Below are 20,674 nucleotides of genomic sequence, written 5' to 3'. Positions count from 1 at the left end.
GTCCAGCTTCTGCAGCAGTAAGTGAAACGCTTATTTCTCATCGGAAGTGCTCCTGATGTGACAATGAGCTTCGTTTCCAGCCTGGATCACAGACTAGAACCCCCAGAGCTAGCATTACCCGACGTACTGAAGTCACCTGACTCCCCCAAGTCCTGCCTTAACATGAGGTCACCACACTCCTCACCCTCACCGGCCCCTGGCACTGCAATAACACCACGAGCCCGGAGTACACGTTACCGCATTTATTCTCACAACATGCCTGTGAGGTAGGGAGGGGCAGGGACTGTCCCCATTTTACAGAGGAGGAAGTTGAGGCACACAGAGGTCAAGTGACTTGCCCAAGGTCACAGACGGCCAAGCTGGAAGGGGGCCCCAGAGCAGGCCCTTGCTTCACCTGGGGGAAGCCCTGCAGCATGCGCCTGACAAGATGTCCCGATGCCCTGGAGTGGTGGGCTCAGCACGGAGCAGCGCCTGGTGTGCTGAGTGCTCTGCTGGGTGCAGCCAGCCCCTGCCAGGCCCCCTCCCCACCCCGCCCTGCAGGCCCTGCCTTCAGCTCAGGGCTCAGAGGGGGGTGGGGGTGGGGGGAGGAGAGGAGGAAGAGGAGGACTGGGGAAAAATACGAAGGAACAGAAAACTCAGGCGGGGCCGAGGGACCGAGGAAGGGGAGTGGGAACTGAAAGGGGGAAAAAAAGGGGGGGGCTGCTTACACACGAGGGATATATTTTTACACACACTTGTACACACACCTAGATATAGTACATGTAAAAATATATGCTATTCACACCCTCGCCTCCTGCCAGGTGCCCCTAGAGCCGGTGGTGGCGGCGCTGCGGCATGGTGACAGACGGGCGTTAGTGAAATATACACTCTGGGGTCTATGTACATATGTACACATACGTACAGACACTGCCGCCCGCCCGCCGGGCTGCACGCCAGTGTGCCCCTCCCCCCAGGCCGCTGCCAGTCCTACATTTTCCTTTGCGGAAGGAAGGGGCTTGGAGAGAAGAAAAAGGCCTAGAGTCTGGAGTCCGCTCGCTTCCCCACGGACTAGAACTTTCCCCATCCGTTCAGAGAAGCATCAGGCCTGGCCCTGCCCCGGTGGCTGGAAGCCGCAGAAGGAGGCGTCTGTGGGGTGCACTGGAGGCCGAGGGCGGAGGCTGTGTGTGAGCACTTGGTGGGGTCGGGGAGGGGAGGGGAGGATGCGTGTCCATCTGTCTGTCCTCTGGACTCTCAACCCCACAGGGCTGGGAACTAGAAAGCCGCTGGCCATGCTGGTGACCCCTGTGTGAGCTCTGAAGGGAAAAGAAAAAGGTGAGAACGCAAACTGCGGGGCGGGAGGGGGGCCGCTGGGGGAAGGGGGGGCTCGGCAGGGGCCCCGAGGCTGCCCTTGGACGGTCGGCGTCTTGTAAACACGCGAGTGGAAGTTCTCCTCGGACAGAACAAGTAAAAAGACTGACTGCATGTGGAGCTGGGCCGGGAGCTGCCGAAGTGCGGCTGTCTGGTCCGCCAGGGCCAGCCAGAGGGAGAGAAAGGTTTTCATTTTGTGGTTTCGGTGGACGTTTTTCTGTGTGTGAGAAGTCTCCAGAACCTACAGCTCGGAGGGACCCAAGAAAGCCAAATGGTGAGCCCTTGTATGCGTCAATTTGAAAAGTTGGCTCAGGGTCTCTAGAGAGAACCACACTAGAGGTTGAGAAAATTCCCTTCCGTTCGCATTCCGTTCTTGTGTGTGTTGTTTAATGATTTGAAGTCGCTTTGCTTCCTCCTGCCGGGTCTCAGAGCCTGGTCTGGGCCTCGGGGACGTAGATCTCGATGCTGTCCGCGCTCTCTGTGGCCGAGTTCTGCCGCACAGACGCCGCCCGCTTGGCCGCCAGGAGTCTCTTGCGGGCCTCCTGCCGCTGCTTGTCCCCCGCGTCCGAGGCCTTGTCGCGGCTCATGGCCGGCTTGGACTTGGCTGGCTTCTTTGGGACTGGAGGGGGTGGCTTCTTCTCTTCCTTTAGGAGATAGCGAAGAGGGTAGGGAAATAAAATAAAGGCGCCACGCTTCCTGTGGCACTACCCCCTGCTACAGGCTGGCAGCCGGCGTCTCCCGCCCCGCCTCCCCACACCCGGCACAGGCAACACGAGTGGGAGGCAGGAGGCCACAGAAGCAATGACGGTGGGCGGAGCGCAGGCACGGGGGCAGAAAGCAAGCTCAGAATCTACCACAGCCTAACGGGAGGGGACAGACAGATCCCAGCCCCCCCCTGCTCCCACCCAGGCCCGGGGGAGCTTGAGCCTCAGGCAGGAGCTAGGCAGTCACCCAGCCCGACAGGTAACTTACATTTAGGGCTCTGCCTCCCTGGTCACATTTCACATGCTGCCCTATCAGAGCCCAAAGGTGCCCCTGGCATAAAGCAGGAGTCCTGAGCCTCAGGGCTGAGCCACAAGGAGGCTGAACTGGGTCCAAACCCCAGTACCCTGGCAGCATAGCCCCGGGAGAAGGGGCCATGTTGCTGCCTCTGCTAGTGCCCGTGGGCAGGTCTCCCGTGACCACCCCTCCCCCTTCTGGACATGCAGGGCGGGAGGGCATGCTTCCACGCAGCCTTCCACTACAGAGCGAGTGGCATGCTGGACGCGTGCCAGGCATGGACCCCGCACAAAGATGGACGTGAGCCCCAGCTCAAAGACGACATACGGAGAAGGGAGCCAAGCAGCACTGACCGATGTGGGCAGCGTTATTGCCGACCAGGAATTTGTCCCTGGACTTCCCCTCCGCACTGCTCCATGCTCACCTTCCTCTTCTCCGGGGGCTCCACCAGCTGCCAGCTGTTGGCCTTGAGGTGGTAGAGTTCATCGAACTTCATGCTGATGTCCTCGATGGACAGCTGAAGCAGGTCCCAGAACCCTGCCAGGTCCTGGGCTGTTGGACGTGGGTTGGCGTCAGGGTTCTGTGGGGCACACGGAGATCAGTGGGGCCACCCAGGCACAAGCTAATCTCACCCCTGCCTTGTGCACGGTACCTAGTCCTGCTGGCACTGGATTGAGACTCTTTTGTGGGGGGCCAGAGAGAAGGGAGGTGCTGGTCCTGGAGCATGAACTCAGGGCCTGGGCACTGTCCCTGAGCCGTGCTCAAGGCAATGCTCTACCACTTGAGTCACATGGCCTCTTCCGGTTTTTTGATGGTTAATTGGAAATAAAGAGTCCCATGAGCTGTTTTCTTTTTTACCTGGTCCTGGAGCTTGAACTCAGGGCCTGGGCACTGTCCTTGAGCCTCTCTGTGCTCAAGGCTAGCGCTGTACCACTCGAGACACAGTGCCACTTCTAGCTTTTTCTGTGTATGTGGTACTGAGGAATCGATCCCTGGGTCTCATACATGCAAGGCAAGCACTCTACCACTGAGCCATCTTCCCAGCCCTCCCATGAACTTTTGTGCCTGGGCTGGCTTTGAATTGCATTCCTCCCATCTTAGACCTCCTGAGTTGGTAGGATTACAGGCATGAGGCACTGGTGCCTGGCTGAATTGGGACCTTTCAGGCCCAGTCCTATTCTTTTTTTTTTTTCCTGCCAACTCAGGGACTTGAACTCGGGGCCCTTGTTCATAGCTGGCCCTCTAACACATGAGCCACACCTTCACTTCAGAGTTTTTGTAGCCTAATTGGAGATGAGTCTTGTGGGTCTTTCTTTTCCCCCTTCTGCTTGGGCTGGCTCTATACCTTGATTCTCAGATCTCAGCCTCCTGAGTGGCGAGGATTATAGGTGTAAGCCACTGAGGCCTGGCTGAGGCCTGCTCTTTTGTTCCCAGGTCCAGGTCAGGATCCGTGTATTTGTGTGTGTGTGGGGGGGGAGGGGAATAAAGCCAGTTCCTGGTCAATACCAGTATGGGTGGCAGGCCTCCTTGGAAATGTGCCCTCGTGAGAACAGGCCCTGCACACATGCGCAGAGGCCACTGCCAGAGCCACCAGCAGAGGGCTGGGGTAAAAAACAACAACGAAACAAAATACCCAAAGACCTCCAGTTTCCACATATGTCAGGCAGGCAAGCAAGGCTCGCATTTTACAGGGAGGAAGCATACTCTGGGCGGGAGGGGGGGGGGAGCAGTGAGGAGGGGCCGCGGTGTGGACCTTTGGAGGTGATCTTGCCACTGTCCTCGCAGCAGGAACTCACAGTCCTGGCTTAGCAGAGAGAGTCTTTCTGCGGGAAATACTGCCAAAGACTCGACTCTGCTTCTGGCCCTGGCAGAGGGAAGGAGAAGAAAGCCCACTAACCAAGTGGTGGTGTTTTATTTAGTTCTTATCTTGAGTGTCCTCTAGGATACAGACTATTTAAATAAGGCAGGACAAGCCCAGAGCACAAGTGGAGCTCAAACCTATAATCCTAGCTACTCAGAAAGTAGAGATCAGAAAGGTTATGGCTCAAGATTAGCCCAGGGTAAAAAGGGAGACCTCATCTTAAACAATATGTAGGTCTTGTGGCGTGTCATCCATGTTACGTGGGAAAAGAAGATAGGAGGATTTTATGGTCCAAACTGGCCAAGATCAATTAAAACACACACACACATACACACACACACCACCACCACCACCACCACTACCACCACCACCACCTAAACCCCACAAGACCATTTAAAAATAATGCAAAAAGGATTGGAGGTGTGTGGGCCAAGTGGTAGAGTGCCTGTCTACCAAGCACAAGACTGATTTGAAACCACAATACCATAAAAATGGATAAATAAAGGCTGACTTCACCTTTCATGGGGCTGCTTTACACTGGCTTCAAGGCTCTATTTCGGGAGGGCCCGGGCAGCTCTCTCATGGGCTAGTACTGCCATATTCCAGTGCCTGGAGGAAGCAGCACCATCCCCATCTATGGAGGAGGTCCTGTGGGCTGCAAGGGGCCAGCTGGCAGAGCCCTGGCCAGCTGGAGCCCTATATGGAGGAAGAAGAGTCACACTCACCAAGTTCTGCTCACAGAGGCCCCGGAACTGCTGGAATTTCTGGGACATCAGGAGCTGGGCACTGCCCACAGCACTGAGGACCTTTCCTAAGACTGAGCAAGAGAGGTAGAAAAAGAACAGCTGAGCAGAGCACAGGTGTGCCGGGGTGAAGGGTGGGGCAGAATAACACGTCATTATCATTTGGTGATGGGACCAGGTCTTCATTTTGTTTACACATTAAGCCATTCTTTTTTTTTTTGGTTGGTCGTGAGGCTTGAACTCTGGGCCTGGACTCTGTCCCTCACTCTATCAGCTCAATTCAAGCACTCTTACCACTTGAGCCACAGAGCCAACTCTGGTTTTCTGGTGGTTAACTGGAGGTAAGCGTCTGACAGACTTTCCTGCCCAGACTGGCTTTGAACCTCGATCCCCAGATCTCAGCCTCCTGAGTAGCTAGGATTACAGGGGTGAGCCACCGGTGCTCAGCCATTAATCCATTCTTATTGGGAAAAATTCAAACAATGCAGGTAAAAGTAGATGCCACCTCTAGTTCCTAATGACATTTTTATGGTGATTAGAAAACTGAGCTATAATGGAAAAAAATTTCGGAAGAACTAAAGTTGAAAAGAAGAAATAAAGACCAGATGGCCCCCATCTGTAATACCAGCACTTGGGAAGCTAAGGCAGGAAGATTTTGAATTTGAGACCAGTCTTGGGCTCCAACTGAGATTCTGCTCAAAAAACAAAAAGTGAGACTTATCTCCAATAAACTACTTAGAAAAAGCTGGAACTGGAGCTGTAGCTCAAGTAGTAGAGTGCTAGCCTTAAGCTAAAGAAGCTCAGAGACACAGCTCAGGCCCAATGTTCAAGCCCCAGAACTGGCCAAAAAAAAAAAAAAACAAAAAACTGGGCACAGTGACTCACACCTGTAATCCTAGCTACTCAGGAGGTTGAGCTCTGAGGATCACAGTTCAAAGTCAGACCAGGCAGGAAAATCCATGAGACTCTTATCTCTAACTACAAAAAACAAAAACAAAAACAAAAACAAACTGGAAGTGGAATTGTGATTCAAATGGTTTAGTGCTAACCTTGAACAAATAAGTTCAGGGACAGTAACCAGGCCCTGAATTCAAACCCAGAACCAGCATTAAAAAGAAGAAGAAGAAGAAAAAAAAGAATACTAATATAGTTATACTAATGTTAGAATGGACTCAAGTATAAATCTAGATGTAAACACTGATAAGCGGTTCAATTTGCTTATAAATTTCCTAACTTATAAGCATCTAATAACAACATGGCACAGTCAATGAAACAGACTTTTCAGCCATAAGAAATAGGATAAATCTGGGGCTGGGAAGGTGGCTCAGTGGTAGAGCGCTTGCCTTGCATGTATGAGGCCCTGGGTTCGATTCCTCAGCACCACATAAGCAAAAAAAAAAAAAAAAAAAAAAAGCCGGAAGTTGTGCTGTGGCTCAAGTGGTAGAGCGCTAGCCTTGAGCTAGCCCAGGCCCAGAGTTAAGGCCCATGACCGGACCCCCCCCCCCCCAAAAAAGAAATAGGATATATCTTAAAGAACCAGTCATACACAGAATGCTTTGCAGCAGTAACTTAAATAGGTTAGAAACCTAGTATGTATGTATGGATGGGGAAAGATGAGGGAAAAAGAGGCATTATATTCATAATGACTAGCTGAATTAAAACCTCTTTGTACAACTATTAAAAAAATAAAATTATGAAAATGTAATAAACCTCCGTGTGTTACAAACAAAAACACACTTGTCTAAATAAAATGATCAAAGAAATCACAGTGGAAATTACTTATAATTTATAGCTAATATGGCACTTAAAGAGAAAAGAATAAAACTGGGTGCCACTGGTTCACACTTGCAATCCTAGCTATTCAGGAAGCTGAGATCTAGAGAATCTTGGTTCAAGACCAGTCTAGGGAGTAAAGTCCATGAGACTCCAATGCCAATTAACTAGCAAAAAACGAGGGCTGGAGACATGGCTCAAGTGGTAGAGTACTAGCCAACCAAGTGACAAGCCTCTGAGTTCAAATCTCAAGTACTGCCTATCCCCTTCAACACCCCCCAAAAGAGGAAGGCATAAATCTTATTTCATTTAAATAAATTTATTTAAATAAATCTTATTTTATTTATTTTTTTGTCAGCCATGGGGCCTGAACTCTGGGCCTGGGCGCTGTCCCTCAGCTCTTCAGCTCAAGGCTCTACCACTTGAGCCACAGCACCACTTGTGGTTTTTTTCTGCTTATGTGGTGCTGAGGAATTGAACCCAGGGCCTCATGCATGCGAGTCAAGCAGTCTACCACTGAGCCACCTTCCCAGCCCTAAATCTTATTTTAAAAAGACAAGCAATCTGGAATTCAGATTTAATATCTGGAATTTAGGGTTACACCAAGGGAGACCCAGCACTGGAAACATCCAGGGAAGCACATTCAATGGAGCAAAGACTAAAGCAGTTTTCAGATGTATGTGAGGAGAGTTGGAGCTCAGGATCTGCCATGGATGAGGGCCTCGGTAAGGATCTGCCATGGATGAGGGCCTCGGTAATACTATGGTTCTCCCTGGGACTGCAGGAAGGATGCATCCTGGACTAAGGGGAAATTACAAAAGAGATAAACTGTCCCTGGGTGCCACAGGCTCATACCTGTAATCCTAGCTACTCTGAATGCTGAGATCTGAGGATCATGGTTCAAAGCCAACCTGGTGGAGAAGTCTGTGAGGCTCCTACCTCCAACTACCACAAAAAGCTGGAAGTGGAGGTGTGGGTCAAGTAGTAGAGTGCTAGCTTTGAGCAAAAATAGCTCAAGGAAAATGCCCAGACCCTGAGTACCCAGTACCACCAGCCCTAGTACTAGCACACACACAAAAAGATAATCTGTCACAAAATCCCAGCTCTCAATATGCTCAATCCCATTAACTGATCTGACTATTCTAATTTGCCTGCAAAAAACAAAAATTCATCCTTTCTTATACAGCAGAAAATCATTTCCAGCTTTAAATTATTTCTAGGCTTTTTAAAGGCAATACTGTTTTGAACTTAGGGTCCTCGACCACTTGAGTCATCTCTCTAGTGCCTTTTGCTGTTTTTTTGGAGACCAACTATAATGGACCTTTCTGTCTGTGCTGCTCTGAACCTTTTTTTTTTTTTTTTTTTGGGTTGGTCGTGGGGCTTGAACTCTGGGCTTGGGCGCTGTACCTACGCTCTTCAGCTCAAGGCAAGCACTCTACCGCTTGAGCCACAGCACCACTTCCGGTTTTCTAGTGGTTTATTGGAAATAAGAGCTCACAGACTTTCCTGCCCAGGCTGGCTTTGAACCGTGATCCTCAGATCTCAGACCCCTGAGTAGCTAGGATTCCAGATGTGAGCCACCGGCGCCCGGCTTCTTTAGTTTTTATACACAGACTTTGACACTGAATAAAAATTACCAAGTATAGTAGGTGAGAAAATCAAACAACTACATATCCAAACAAAAAACCTCCTGGAGATACAGATATGAATTACTTTAAAATAACTGTGAACATATACAAGAGCCAGGCTCTGGTGCCTCACAACTGTAATTCTAGCTACTCAAGAGGCTGAGAGCTGAGGTTCATGGTTCAAAGCCAGCCTGGGCAGGAAATCTCATAAAACTCTTATCTTGGGCTGAGAAGGTATCTCAGTGGTAGAGTGCTTGCCTCGCATGCATGAGGCCCTGGGTTCGATTCCTCAGCACCACATAAGCAGATAAAGCCGGAAGTGGCACTGTGGTTCAAGTGGTAGAGCGCTAGCCTTGAGCTGAAGAGCTGAGGGACAGCGCCCAGGCCCAGAGTTCAAGCCCCGCGACTGAAAAAAGCAAACAAAAACCTCCAAACATGTACCAGAATATAAAGGCAAGATGAAATTCACTAGGAAACCAGAATTTATTAGACTATCAAGTGAATAATCTAGACTAAAAAAAGTTAGAATACAACCATGGGTTTGATAGATTCATTGCTGAACTATGAAATAATCCAGCAGGAAAATCTAGACTAAGTTCTAAAAAAAAAATAGAAAAAAGAAAAAAGATGTCACACAGTCTAGCTCATGTGTGACTGGAATCTAGAGAGAAGAAAACGGAATGGAAATTTGTGGACTAGACAAAGCTTTCTGAAACCAATGAATGCTATTAAAATTGAATCTCTGGGCTGGGAAGGTGGCTCAGTGGTGGAGCACTTGCCTCACATGCAAGAGGCCCTGGTTCGATTCCTCAGCACCACATAAAAAGAAAAAGCTGAAAGTGGCGCTGTGGCTCAAGTGGTAGAGCATTCGCCCTGAGCTGAAGAGCTGAGGGACAGCGCCTAGGCCCAGAGTTCAAGCCCCAAGACTGACAAAAAAAAGTATAAGAATTTTCTTTCCTTCCTGAAGGGAAGTCTAGGCTGGCCTGAAACTTGTCACCTTACTTCTTCTACCTCTTGAGTGCTGGGATTATAGGTGTGTGCCATCACGCCTGGCACAGAAATTTGATATTGGTAACTGCATATTAGTGTCCTTTGTTTTCTTCATAATCTATCTGTCTGTCTGTCTGTCTGTCTGTCTGTCTGTCTGTCTGTCTATTTATCTATCTATCTATCTATCTATCTATCTATCTATCTATCTATCTATCTATCTATCTATCTATATACATATACATATACATTGCCAGTCCTGGGGCATGAACTCAGGGCCTGGGCACTATCCCTGAGCTTCTTTTACTTAAAGCTAGCACTCTACCACAGTGCCACTTCTGGCTTTTTCTGTGTGTGGGGTACTGAGGAATCGAACCCAGGGCCTCATGTGTGCTAGGCAAGCCATCTACATCTAAGCCACCTTCCCAGCCTCTTGGTAAGGTTTTTATTTTGTCTGGGAGCTGTCCATGGGAGCCACTTTCAACAAGTCCTGCCCAGTCGAGCTGCAGGTCAGCTTCTTAGTACCTCAATCATGTTTATCCTCATTTTATTTAGCTTTTTGGTCGGTCATGGGCTTGTACTCTGGGCCCAGGCTTGGCCCTGAGTTCTTCAGCTCAAGGCTAGTGCTCTGCCACTTGAGCCACAGCACCACTTCTGGTTTTCTGATGCTTCATTGGAGATAAAGAGTCTCAGGGACTTTCCTGCCTGGGCTGACTTTGAACTGAGATCCTCCAATCTCAGCCTCCTGAGTAGCTTGGATTATAGGCATGAGCCACTAGGGCCTGGACTCATTTTAATTTTTTTTTTTCTGGTGGGTTCTGAGGCTTCTGAGCCTGGGCGTTGTCCCTGAGCTCTTCAGCTCAGGGTGAGCACTCTACCACTTGAGTCACAGCACCACTTCTGGTTTTCTGGTGGTCTATTGGAGATAAGTGTCCCACAAACTTTTCTTCCCAGGGTGGCTTTGAACCATATGACCTTCAGATCTCAGTCTCCTGAGTAGCTAGGATTATAGGCGTGAGCCACCGGCACCCAGCTTTAATTTTTATCAAATTAAAATATGTTCTTTATTTTAGAATATATTGGGAACACAAACATGATTGGAAAAATAAATTGAATTTCAGCAAAATTAAAAATGTGTGTAAAAGCTGGGTACTGGTGGTTCTCACTGGTAATGCTAGCTATTCAGGACGCTAGAATCTGAGGATTGCAGTTCAAAGCCGGCCCAGGCAGGAAAAGTCCATGAGACTCATCTCCAATTAACCACCAGAAAACTGAAGTGGTGTGGTGACACAAAGCGGTAGATGACTAGCCTTGAGCAATAAAGCTCAGGGATAGCACTCAGGCCCTGAGTTCAAGCCCCATGACAGAGAAAAAAAAGTGTGATAAAGGATACTACCGTGAAAATAAGCAGAAAACCAGAGGATGGAGGAAAATATTTGCAAATCAAAGAGAAGGGTCTAGTTTCTACAGTATGTAAAATACTCTTAAGTCGACAATGAAAGGACAAGTGATCCAATTTAAAAATGGTCCAATAAGCTGAGAGTAGTTCTGAGGGCTGAGATTACAGCAGAGATGAGAGGATCACAAGTTTCCGTTCAGCCTTGGCTACATACCAAGACAGTGCCCCAGAAGGAATAAACCAACAAAGAACTTGCATATTTCTCTAATGATTACACACACACACACACACACAATCCAACACCACACAAAAGATACAAAATAGCCGGGTACTGGCAGCTAATGCCCTTTCTTCTAGCTACCTAGGAGGGTGAGATCTGAGGATCATGGTTTGAAGACAGCCTGGGCAGGAAAGTCTGTGAGACAGTTATCTTCAATTAAGCAAAAAAGCTGGAAGTGGAGCTGTGGTTCAAGTAGTAAAGCACTAACCTTGAGCAAAAAAAGCTCAGAGACAATGTTCTAGCCCGGAGATCAAGCTCCAGGTACACAGATATTAAAAAAAAGAAAAAAAGAAAAAAAAGTTTGGAAACAGTTGTGGAGGGTTGCATAACACCATGAATGTAACCAACACCACGGAACTGCTCCCGTAAATGACTTCCTGCAGTGATGCGGAGCCCTGGTAATGCCTTCCTAGCCAAGTGTGCAGCCCTGGGTGTCTCCCCAGCAAGGCCCCTCCAAACAACAAAGCTAAAAAGGAAAATTTTATGTTATTTAGTTTTACTGGAAAAAAATGGAGAAAGAATGGAAAAAGTAAATATTGAAATATATGACCTAGAAAGCTCAACTCCTAGGTATATACTAAAAAAGCAGTAAAAACATGTGGGCAAGCAAAATCTTATCTATGAAAGATCACAGCAACATTCCTCACAGAGGCTTTTATTTTGTTATTAAAAAAGTTTTGAGGGGCTGGGAAGGTGGCTCAGTGGTAGAGCGCTTGCCTTGCATGTCTGAGGCCCTGGGTCCGATTCCTCAGCACCACATAAGCAGAAAAAGCCGGAAGTGGTGCTGTGGCTCAAGTGGTAGAGCGCTAGCCTTGAGCTGAAGAGCTGAGGGACAGCGCCCAGGCCCAGACTTCAGGCAGTATGACTGGCAAAAAAAAAAAAAAGTTTTGATTCTGAGGCTTAAGTAAATTTTCTTCAGCTCTGATGTTATTGCCACATATTATAACTACATATCAGCACATTATCATACTTTTTCTATTTATTACTCAAAATTTGTACACACACACACACACACACACACACACACACGAGTTTGGGTACGCTCTAAAAATTCTGAAGCCCCTTCCTCCCTCCCTCCCTGCCCCCGCTCAGCATGCTCCCTTCTCACCACCAGCTAGGGAAGTGTTCTACCACTGAGTTACACCTCCAGCTTTTATTTTCTAGTTCTGTCTTTTCTTCCTTTTTTCAGAATTGGAGATGAACTCAGGGCTTCCTGTTGCAAGGCAGCAGATCTTATGGTCTACAAAGCCAGGCGCCTAAGACAGAAAAGGGCCAATGCAAGGGGCAGTCTCAGGAGAGCAGCTGAGTGCAGGCCCTGAGAACAGGCCGGCCAGGTGGGTGCAGATGATACTAAGGCCAGGAAAATTATGAAATCATGAGAATCAATTCACAATGATGACTAACTTTATAGAGAGGAGATCAAGTGTAATTATTGCAAAGAAGAAATTCGGAGGCAAATCCCAGGGCAGCTGACCAGAGCTGATAGAGGGAAGCTCTTGGTGGAGCAATGGACTGGTGGTGCCTCTCTGTTCCCCGCTGCTGGGGTTTGAACTTGGGGCTTTGAATTATTATGGGGCCCTGCATGCTCACATCTGGTGCTCTATGACTTGAGCTACCTCTCCAGCCTGGCTTTTTGCTGGTTATTTTGGAGATGAAGTCTTGTGGACTTTTTTGCTCAGGCCAGTATCAAATCAAAATCCTTTGGATATCAGCTTCCTGTGGAATGTGGGAGCCACTGGCACCTGGCTCGGCTTTTTTTTTAAAATTATGTTACTGTAAAAAGTTCTCAGGCACATAGTTTATAAAAGTCATTCATACAACAAGAGCAAATCATTTTGAGTGAGATAAGCCAAGAGCAAAGAGACAAACGGCACATGGTCTCCCTGATATGTGGATGTTAAAGCCAAATGCAAGGAGATATGATAAAGTAAACAGGACTTGAGAAACAAAGGACAGCCACTCATTTTGTCATATCATTGCTAAATGACTCCATGTTCTTGACCATATACATGGTGTGTGTGTGTGTGTGTGTGTGTGTGTGTGTGTGTGTGTGTGTGTGTGTGTGTGTGTGTGTGTGTGTGTGTGTGTGTGTGTGTGTGTGTGTGTGTGTGTGTATGCACAGCTGAGGGAAGCTAGGAGGAAGACACAGAATCAGAGGGAAACAGGAAAACATACAACAGAGGGGCCCATCGGCTACACTGGACATAGATGAATATGAAATAAGCAGCTCAAAGGCAGCGATGGGAGGGAATGAGCGGTAAAGAAGAAACAGCTTACACTAAGCAAAAAGAAAGAAATGTAAATACCACCGGATGTGGAAGAAATAGTTGTATCGTCAAAGCTCAAAGAATTCACAAGCTTTATAGACCATGATAATGGCGATTTGCCTTGTGAAGGTTAAAATGTGTTGGTGACTTTAAGTATCACTATTCCACAATACTGTGAAGTATGTGAAATTTATATAATCACCTAATCTTTTTTTTTTTTTTTTGGGTCCGGTCGTGGGGCCTGAACTCTGGGCCTAGGCACTGTCCCTCAGCTCTTCAGCTCAAGGCTAGCGCTCTACCACTTGAGCCACAGCGCCACTTCTGGCTTTTTTCTTTTTGCTTATGTGGTGCTGGGGAATCGAACCCAGGGCCTCAGGCATGCAAGGCAAGCGCTCTACCACTGAGCCACCTTCCCAGCCCCTATATAATCACCTAATCTTAATAAAAAATTAAAAAAGAAATCTACTCTTTATCTGACTTACTTAATTATAACCCCCCAGTGTATCACCTTTACAATAGCAATGAAAATAGATTAAAAAAATAAAAATTTTTTCAAGTTAAAAAAAAAAAAGTCACCCATACACCGTAGGTGTAGCATCAAACCTGGGAACTGGCCTAGAGCACAGTGAATACAGATTCAGAAGTGCCCTCTGAGTCATCAAAGGATGCCCTCCTCAGGCTACACCATGAGGGGGTCACGGACATGGACACTCTGAAAACCTGTTCTTCTTGAACCTTCTGTGGAGGAGAAGCCAACTAGGAAGTAAACTGTGCCTGGCTGCCTGCCCTCCTTCCCTCCACCTCCTTTCAGCAATGCTAAACCTAGGAGCTTCTGTATGCCAGGAAAACACTTTACTACTGACCCATACCATTCGCCCATAGGCTACGCTGAAATTTTAGACAAGGCATCTCAGACAAAACCTCTCAGACAAAAGTCTCTTGAGGCTAGGAAACCAGGCAAAAGATTAACTATCTAATTTTACCAAGAGTACCTGGGTGGATTCCCCTCTTCGTGTGGGGAAATATCCCAAAGTTTGTGGACCTGTCAGAAAATGACATTCTTTCTTTCTGCAAGGCCAGGAACCCCGTAAGGGAATCACATAGATAAGACTCTGGGGAACTTTTTCCAAGAAGGGAATTTATTGGTCTGTTAGTGTTAGATCCTATCTGAAAATATGGCATCCCAGGAAAAGCTACTCTTTCTACTTGTGTCTCATTATAGGAACAGGTTCTTTTTGTGTGTGTGTGGTGCTGAGGCTTGAATCCACAGCCTTAGGCTAATTCTTCACTCAATTAGTTTCTTAGGGCCTTGCTGTTATTGTTTTTGAGACTGGCATGGTACAGATAGAAACTTCTGTGTCAGCACTTCCAGCTCCTTCTGACTGAGGCCCAGTCAGACCCCTGCTTTGGCATGTGGTAAACACTTGTTAAGGAGCTGTGGGAGGCATAATTAGGGCACCAGCTCGCCCTGCATCTGGAACCTCACTGAGCCTTTACACCACCACCACTCAGTTCTCACCCCACCTTAAGCAGTTAAGTTAGAGAAGGATGAAAAAACGGAGGCTCAGAGTAGCAGGACCAAAGGCATGTATGTCAGTAGTAAGGGAAGCACTGGGGTCCAAGCCCAGGTGTGGCTGCGCCCACCACCCACACAGCGGGCATCTGGAAATCTCATCTAGAAAGAGGTTTAGTTTAGGCAGGCTTGTGGATGGCAAGAAGTGAGGGGCTGGGAAGGTGGCTCAGTGGTAGAGCACTTGCCTTGCATGCTCGAGGCCCTGGGTTCGATTCCTCAGCACCACATAAGCACAAAGAAAAAAGCCGGAAATGGCGCTGTGGCTCAAGTGGTGGGGCGCTAGCCTTGAGCTGAAGAGCTGAGGGACAGCGCCCAGGCCCAGAGTTCAGGCCCCAAGACCGGACCCCCCACCCAAAAAAAAAAAAAAGAAAAAAAGAAAGTGAGAGGTGAGCTCACTAGCCCAGGAACACAGCCTGTGCCCCAGGAGTCTCCCTGCAGCGCCTACCTTCTTCAGAGAGGTTGTTCTCTTTGGTCTCCTTGTCCATCTGACAGCACCAGCCTTCGAGCCGCTCTGTTTCAGCCTGAAGCAGCTTCAGGAACCAGTAGCCATCTCGGCGGCAGGCCCCGGGCTGTGCCGGCTCTGCCGGGGAGCTGGAAGAGGTCTCGAGCCAGGGGTCCGGCGGGGGCAGCGAGGACGCCTCGAGGGCTGGGTCGCTGTTGTCTCCATAGGAGAGGTTGCGCTTGATCTGGGCAATCTTGGGGGCCTGCCGGGGGCCAGCATCGATGCTGATGGAGTTGGGGTGTGGTGGGGTACAGTCCGGGAGGCTCCTTTCAGATGACTTACAGCTTGAGTCATTGGCATCCTGGGTGTCGGAGTCAGTGTCCCGTCGGGAGGACATACTGTGAGAAGGGATGCTGCTTCTGTGGGTTGAGGGTAGTGGGATGGGGACAGAAGGGAGAGTGTCACCAAGAGAGCCAGAGACCAGAGGCCACCTGACCCGGACACACGGGAGACAGAGAAACGGATGCATCGTCTGCTCACCATGCGCCTGAAGCGGGTCCCACAGCCCCCGTCTCATTCTCGGCTCAGCCCTTGCCCCATTCCCCACACACGCACGCACACGCGCGCACACGCACACACACACACACACACACACACAAGGACAAGGTCATAAGGTTGTCTGTTTACTGCAGTGGGGCCAGAAAAACCACCAACATCACAGAGCAGCTGGGGCCATGTCCCAGCCCAGCCTTGACCCCGCCATGGCTGACTAATGTCAGAGCCAATGCTCATGTGTCCACCCGCTGGCCCCCTTGCCCGGCCTCCCATGCCCGGGACACCGCCCGTACCCAAACCCAGTTTGGTTATTAGAAGTCCAGCAAGGAGCAGTGGGTTAGGAGAGCAGGAGAGGTGAGGGCGGAGGGAGGGAAGGAGAGGGGAGAAGCAGCCACCACCTCTGCCCCACTTACCGCCAGTCGTCCTCTACCTGAACCCCGATGGACTGGAATTTGGTAGCGGGACTGGGCTCCTCTTTTGGCACTGGCTGAATGCAGTCAACCTTATTGAAGGACAATGACAGCAACGGCACGGAGACAAAGACAAAAATAAAAAACAAACACCACACTTGCTGCTGAAATTCACATTAGTGGGACGACGCAAACGGACGTGTGGACAGACGGACACGAGGCATGCAGACACTGCACACGGGCCCCAGGTGGGCCAGGTGAAGCCGGGCACTGCTCATTCGCGAGGAGGCGGGGAGGGGGTGGAGATGACTGGCTTTCCCTACTCTGAGGAGGGGGCCATCACATCGATCGCTTTGGGTCCGTTGTCCTCCGAGAGGTGGGAACCGTTCCTTCTAGTCCTCTCCTTTACACGTATCAGAGAGAAGAAAAAAAAAAGGACGACGGAAGAGAAAGAGAACACACACACACAAAGCCACAGCCGTTATCTGGTGTAGTTGGAGCTGGGGGCTCTCTTGAGGCAAAGATCACTCCCCCAACCCCGGGGCCGAAGCCTGGATGGGCTGCTGGAAGTGCCTGGACTAAGACACACAGTTCTGGGTTTAGAACTTCTGCCAAGGCAAAAGCCAGCAACGTCCCCCAACACTAGGATTCCATCCCTGGGCCTCCATCACACATGGGCACCTCTAGCACTGCGTGGTCCTGGGGAGGGCCAAGCCAAGGCAAGCTAACACTCCTCTCCTTTCTTTCTCTTTTTGCAGTGCTGGAGATTAAACTTAGGGCCTTGCACTTACTAGGTAGGTGTTCTGCCACTTAAGCCCTCAAAGGGGATGACACGGTACCAGCCATATCCATCTTTTCCAGGACACACTGTCCCTGGCCATGGAGCAGCCAGGCCGGGCCTTCCATCATGGCTCAAGAATAGGGAGACTCCACACCTGACCTGGTTCTGGAGGCACTAAGAAGTAGGATGAGGGCTCAGGAAGGTTCATTCCCACAAATGGGGGCTCCTGTATATCATGGGTGGAAGCTGGGGCCATGGAAGCTTTCTGGAGCAGACATCTTGGGAAGTGTTATCACCCTTCAACTGAGCTGCTGTGCAAGCATGGAACCGGGAAAGCCAGGGAAAAGGATGCTCAGGTTGGGCCAGAGGCTGGCATTGGTACCCCAGTGCATGCTGGGGGAAAAGATCAAGGGTGGTCCCAGCTGCTGCTCTTAGGCCTTCTGTGGCTTGGCCAGTGAGGTTGGGCTGTCCAAACAAAAACTTGGGTGATCAGAATCCTGGGCTCTTCTCTTCTTTAGTTTCTCTAAAACCCCACCTGGAGAAGCTGGACTTATAAAGAAGCCCAACTGGTTACAGACAGGAAAGTCTCCGGGCCAATTTCTTTCCTGCCCACCTGAGCTGCCTCTTAGGGGAAACACATCTAAGTGCATGTAAGGAATTCCCCAGTGAGCGTTCTCTGTTCCATTCAGTGCCCTTTGTGTGCCCATGTTCCTTCTGCATTTTAGTGCTTAGTCCAACATGGCTACGTTCACTTGCTTAGGAGTGTCTGAGGAAATCGAAATCCCTGTGGCTCAGAGACACACACTTGCCACCGTGTTCCGTGGAAGCTCCTATGGCATCTGGAAGGGTTCCAACTCCCAGAGTCCCTTCCCCACTATAGCCAGCCCTCCCTCACTCCTTGAGTGCTCTACTTTCTACTATGGTCTGCAGGTCCAGTGGACAGGGAGAGACCTCTCAATCTCCATTTAGAGCATCTCTTGGAAATATAAAGCAGGGCCCACATTTGCCCTGCTCAGCTGACAGAAAGCAGGCTTACAGAATTGAGAGCAGGCAGTGCCATGAGGCAGTGGAGGGAAAGCTGGGGCACTGCTCTGCCGTGCCACTGATAGGGGGTGTGCAGTGGGTCTGGCTTCTGGAAGGGCGTTCTGGCTTGGGCCACATGAGGAACCATCTGCTTGGACCCTCTCCCATGGCAGTAGGTTCTCACTTCTCCATCTGACATGCGTCTGGTGCCTCAAGCTACCTACCTGTTCCCAAGGCCTGAAAGGGCTCTGGGCAAAGTTCCCTTTGAACAACCCCCATGGCTCAAGGGCCCTGGGTCCAGAGGCCCCTGGCCCCTCGGCGTCTACGCTCCACGTTGTTCCCACTGCCAAGCAGGACTATGGCTTCCGCACCCGAGCTGACCTTGGATTAGAGAACCGTTAGGCCAGTCCTGCCTCCCAAGGGTCGGCTGGCAGGGCAGAGGGTGGAGTGGACAGACAGACAGTAGACAGCACAGTGGACAGGAGATGGCTGGCTGAGTGTAACTACATTCATGGGACAACCCACTGGAGGAGAAACAGCCCCACGGCTGCAGACTGCAGCATGGCAGGTGGACAGGAGGACGAAGTGGCTATGGGTGGAATTTGGTACAGCCACTTGGGGCTGACCCTCCCCCCCCCCCCAAATAGCCAGACAGACCATCTTTCCCAGGAGACCTAGTGGGCCTCCATGAGATGTAATTACACACAGGCAGGTGCACGGAGTGGACCGAGGACACAGTACAAAAGGGGCCCCTACTTGTATTCCTATTGATGACAGTTTTCTTTTGGGGATGGTCTCGGAGTGGGACTCAGAGCTGGTCAGTGTCCCTTGTTCACTCTTCAGAGTTGCATGTTTTGGGAGTGGCTCTGGGGCTTCAGGGGCTGGGGTGATTCCGCCCCGCGTCACACTGGGTGGTCGGGTACTGCTGTCCAGGCTGTCTGACGAGTTGCTCAGGCCTGATTGGCTCGTCACCTCACTCTTGTGGTCTTGGCTGTCTAGGTAGGTGTCCTGGGCAGACTCGGTGCTGCTCTGGACCGTGACTGAGATGAACGGCTTTGAAGTGGTTCGTGGAGGGACCGGTGGTGGGGTCTTCTTATATGCCACGAGGCATGATGAACCTACAGGTGGGTGAGAGGAGGGCAGGGAGAAAGTGAAGGCTTCGATGCTCTCTTGCCCCCCGAGGTTGAGTCCCTGCCTGCCCCTACCTCGCCCTGGCCTCCGTCATTCCCACAGGGAGGACTTCTAGTCACACACAGCCACAACCAAGACAGAAACACAAGCCCTGCCCACTCCATGCAAGACCAAGTCCAGCAGAGACGCAATACGAGCCAGAGTCCCTCCACCACATCCACACACAAAGGCCTAATCCAGTGGAGTGTGGGCTAGACGGCAGGGTGCGTGCTGCCACAGGCTGTGACGAGCCTGAGCCATGCCAGGAGCGGGACGGCGACAACAGAGCAGGACTCAGGTCAGCTAAGGGGCAGCTAACCTTTGCTTTCCTCAAGGTCACTGAGACCCACTGCTTGGCTGACCTGTCCCTTCTTTTCCACCTTCCCTGCCTGCTCCCTCTGGGTATGTGCCTCTCTCTACCTGGTAAGACTCAGCAGATCCCTCCCACCTTGCCATTCTCACCCATCTACTGCTCCTCATGTGAAAACCTGTGCCCTTGTCTGCTGCCACCAAGCCTCCTCCTTGCCTGGTCCCCAGGATGAGAAGACCCTTCAAAGTCCCTGCCCTGGTCCTGACGGCAGGAGCCAGGGGAGTCCTGCTTACCCTTCAAGGGCTACCCATGCTGGAGATGGTGCTGGCCCAAGGGCAACTCAAAACAAGGCCTGGTGCCATAAGGGACTGGGCAAGGAACAACAGAAGTCCTCCACCTGCCAGTCTGGGACGATGTGGCCCCAAGCTATCAGAATGGCTTCAAACTCAAGCAAGGTGCAGAGAGACCAAGTGACACCATCACCCCGGCAAAAACAGACTGCAACTTCTTATAGAACTTCGTGTTCAATCCCATACCACCAAGTAATTTAGGTATCTGTCCCACAGAGGAAACACGAGTGTCCAGGGCAGCTCTATTTGTAAGAGTTGGAAGACTGCACACAGTTGACCAGTGATTAGACGGACCGTGGCACATCCGCACCACAGAGTGTCACTCGGCAGCGAGGAGTGAACTACTGATGCGTACGTGCAACAACTGGGGTGAGTCTCAAGTGAATTACGCTAAGTGGAAAAGCAATTCCTAAAAGTTCCCTATCATCTGATTCTATTTTTACAACATTCTTGAGATGACCTAATTTTAGAGAAGAAGAACAGTTGCCAGACACTTGGAAAGAAGGCGATGAGTGGGACAAGAGGGAGGGAGGTATGGTTATAAAAAGGAAGTAGCCTGGGTGCCAGTGGCTCACCCCTGTAATCCTAGCTACTCAGGAGGCTGAGATCTGAGGATCATGGTTTGAAGCCAGCCTGTCTACAAGATACTTTCCCCCCTCCTCCCCTGGTACTAGGGCTTGAACTCAGGGCCTGGGTGTTATACCTGAGTCCTTTTGCTCAAGGCTAGTGCTCTACCACTGTGAGCCACAGCCCCACTTCTGGTTGTCTGGTGGTTT

General features: G+C 50.2%; 1 protein-coding gene across 5 annotated transcripts in view; it reads right to left on the bottom strand.

The window, feature by feature from the left end:
- Window positions 1-227: 227 nt before the first annotated feature.
- Dlgap4 (DLG associated protein 4) overlaps window positions 228-20,674 on the bottom strand; it is a 70,814-nt gene continuing 50,367 nt past the window's right edge. For 4 of the 5 annotated variants that reach the window (XM_042694488.1, XM_042694489.1, XM_042694491.1 and 1 more), the window contains 6 exons: window positions 18,825-19,186; window positions 16,268-16,356; window positions 15,303-15,718; window positions 4,933-5,024; window positions 2,771-2,926; window positions 228-1,991 (listed from right to left, as the gene is read on the bottom strand). In XM_042694488.1, the coding sequence (XP_042550422.1) occupies window positions 1,773-1,991; window positions 2,771-2,926; window positions 4,933-5,024; window positions 15,303-15,718; window positions 16,268-16,356; window positions 18,825-19,186 (1,334 nt within the window). In that variant the 3' untranslated portion in view covers window positions 228-1,772. Of the gene's footprint in view, window positions 1,992-2,770; window positions 2,927-4,932; window positions 5,025-15,302; window positions 15,719-16,267; window positions 16,357-16,587; window positions 16,668-18,824; window positions 19,187-20,674 lie in introns of all 5 variants that reach the window. The other variant, XM_042694492.1, reaches the window with a different exon arrangement.

Source organism: Dipodomys spectabilis, unplaced genomic scaffold (genome assembly GCF_019054845.1).
Source record: "Dipodomys spectabilis isolate Male_0828 unplaced genomic scaffold, ASM1905484v1 ptg000175l, whole genome shotgun sequence".
Classification (NCBI taxonomy): Eukaryota; Metazoa; Chordata; class Mammalia; order Rodentia; family Heteromyidae; genus Dipodomys; species Dipodomys spectabilis.
Note: the sequence above shows the minus strand (reverse complement) of the source record. Positions and strands in the feature narration are given on the sequence as shown.